The 1075-nt window shown below is 71.3% G+C and overlaps 1 protein-coding gene across 1 annotated transcript in view; it reads left to right on the top strand.

The window, feature by feature from the left end:
* The window catches only part of LOC112955483 (dynein heavy chain 2, axonemal-like), a gene marked incomplete at its 3' end in the record, with an annotated part of 69295 nt that overhangs the window by 21919 nt on the left and 46301 nt on the right, over positions 1-1075 (top strand). The window contains exons 18-19 of the mRNA XM_026048805.1: positions 62-164; positions 952-1050. Of these exons, the coding sequence (XP_025904590.1) occupies positions 62-164; positions 952-1050 (202 nt within the window). The remainder of the gene's footprint in view (positions 1-61; positions 165-951; positions 1051-1075) is intronic.

The raw sequence follows: 1075 nt of genomic DNA, 5'->3' as shown, positions 1-1075 counted from the left end.
CGCTGGGCGCGCTGCTGCAGCGCCGCCGCCGCGCCTGCCCCCGCCTCTGCTTCCTGGGCAGCGAGGAGCTGCTGGCGGCGCTGGGGGGGCCCCGCGCGCCCCCCGCCCTGCGCCACGCGCTGCCCAAGTGCTTCGCGGGGCTGCGGCGCCTGCGCCTGCGCCAGGTGACCCGCGGGCACCGCAAGGGGACGGGGGCTCCCGGGCACCGGGGAGCCCAGTGGGAATGGGGTCCTGTTGGGTGCGCCCAGGCACCAGGGGAGCCCAATGGGAACAGGGTCCTGTTGGGTGCTCCTGGGCACCAGGGAGCCCAACGGGAATGGGGTCCTGTTGGGTGCTCCCAGGCACCGGGGAGCCCAATGGGAATGGGGTCCTGTTGGGTGCGCCCAGGCACCGGGGAGCCCAATGGGAATGGGGGCCCCGGGGTGCTCCCGGGTACCGGGGAGCCCACTGGGAATAGGGGACTTGGGGTGCTCCCGGGCACCAGGGAGCTCAATGGGGTTGGGAGGACATTGGGTGCTCCTGAGCACCGAGGACTCCAATGGGAATGGGGTCCTGTTGGGTGCTCCCAGGCACCGGGCAGCCCAATGGGAATAGGGGACATTGGGTGCTCCCGGGCACTGGGGAGCCCAATGGGAATGGGGGCCCCGGGGTGCTCCCGGGCACCAGGGAGCCCAATGGGAATGGGGTCCTATTGGGTGCCCCTCGTGAGACATCGGGAACCCCAATCGGAGAGGCATTCCCACGGGATTGGGGGCCCCTTGGCAGGGAGGGCACCCTTTGTGCACCAGCGATCCCTAAGGGAGCCGCACTTCCCATCGGAATGGGGGGTCCGTTGGGTCGAGGGTGCCCTGGGTTGGGTATTCCAGTGCATGAGGGATCCCTGTGGGATGGGGCTTCCCATGGGAGCGGGGCTCAGGGGCAGCCCCCCCTCCACGGTTCCCCCCGGCGCAGGTGGGCCCCGGAATACGCACGGAGGCCACGGGAATGGAGGCTGCTGACGGGGAGTACGTGGAGTTCAGCCGGCCCGTGCTGCTGGACGGGCCCCTGGAGGTGAGCGCCCCCCTCCAGCACCCCC

The sequence above is a fragment of the Nothoprocta perdicaria genome, unplaced genomic scaffold, assembly GCF_003342845.1.
Source record: "Nothoprocta perdicaria isolate Ctin4 unplaced genomic scaffold, notPer1 scaffold_570, whole genome shotgun sequence".
Classification (NCBI taxonomy): Eukaryota; Metazoa; Chordata; class Aves; order Tinamiformes; family Tinamidae; genus Nothoprocta; species Nothoprocta perdicaria.
This window is presented reverse-complemented; position numbering and strand designations above follow the sequence as displayed.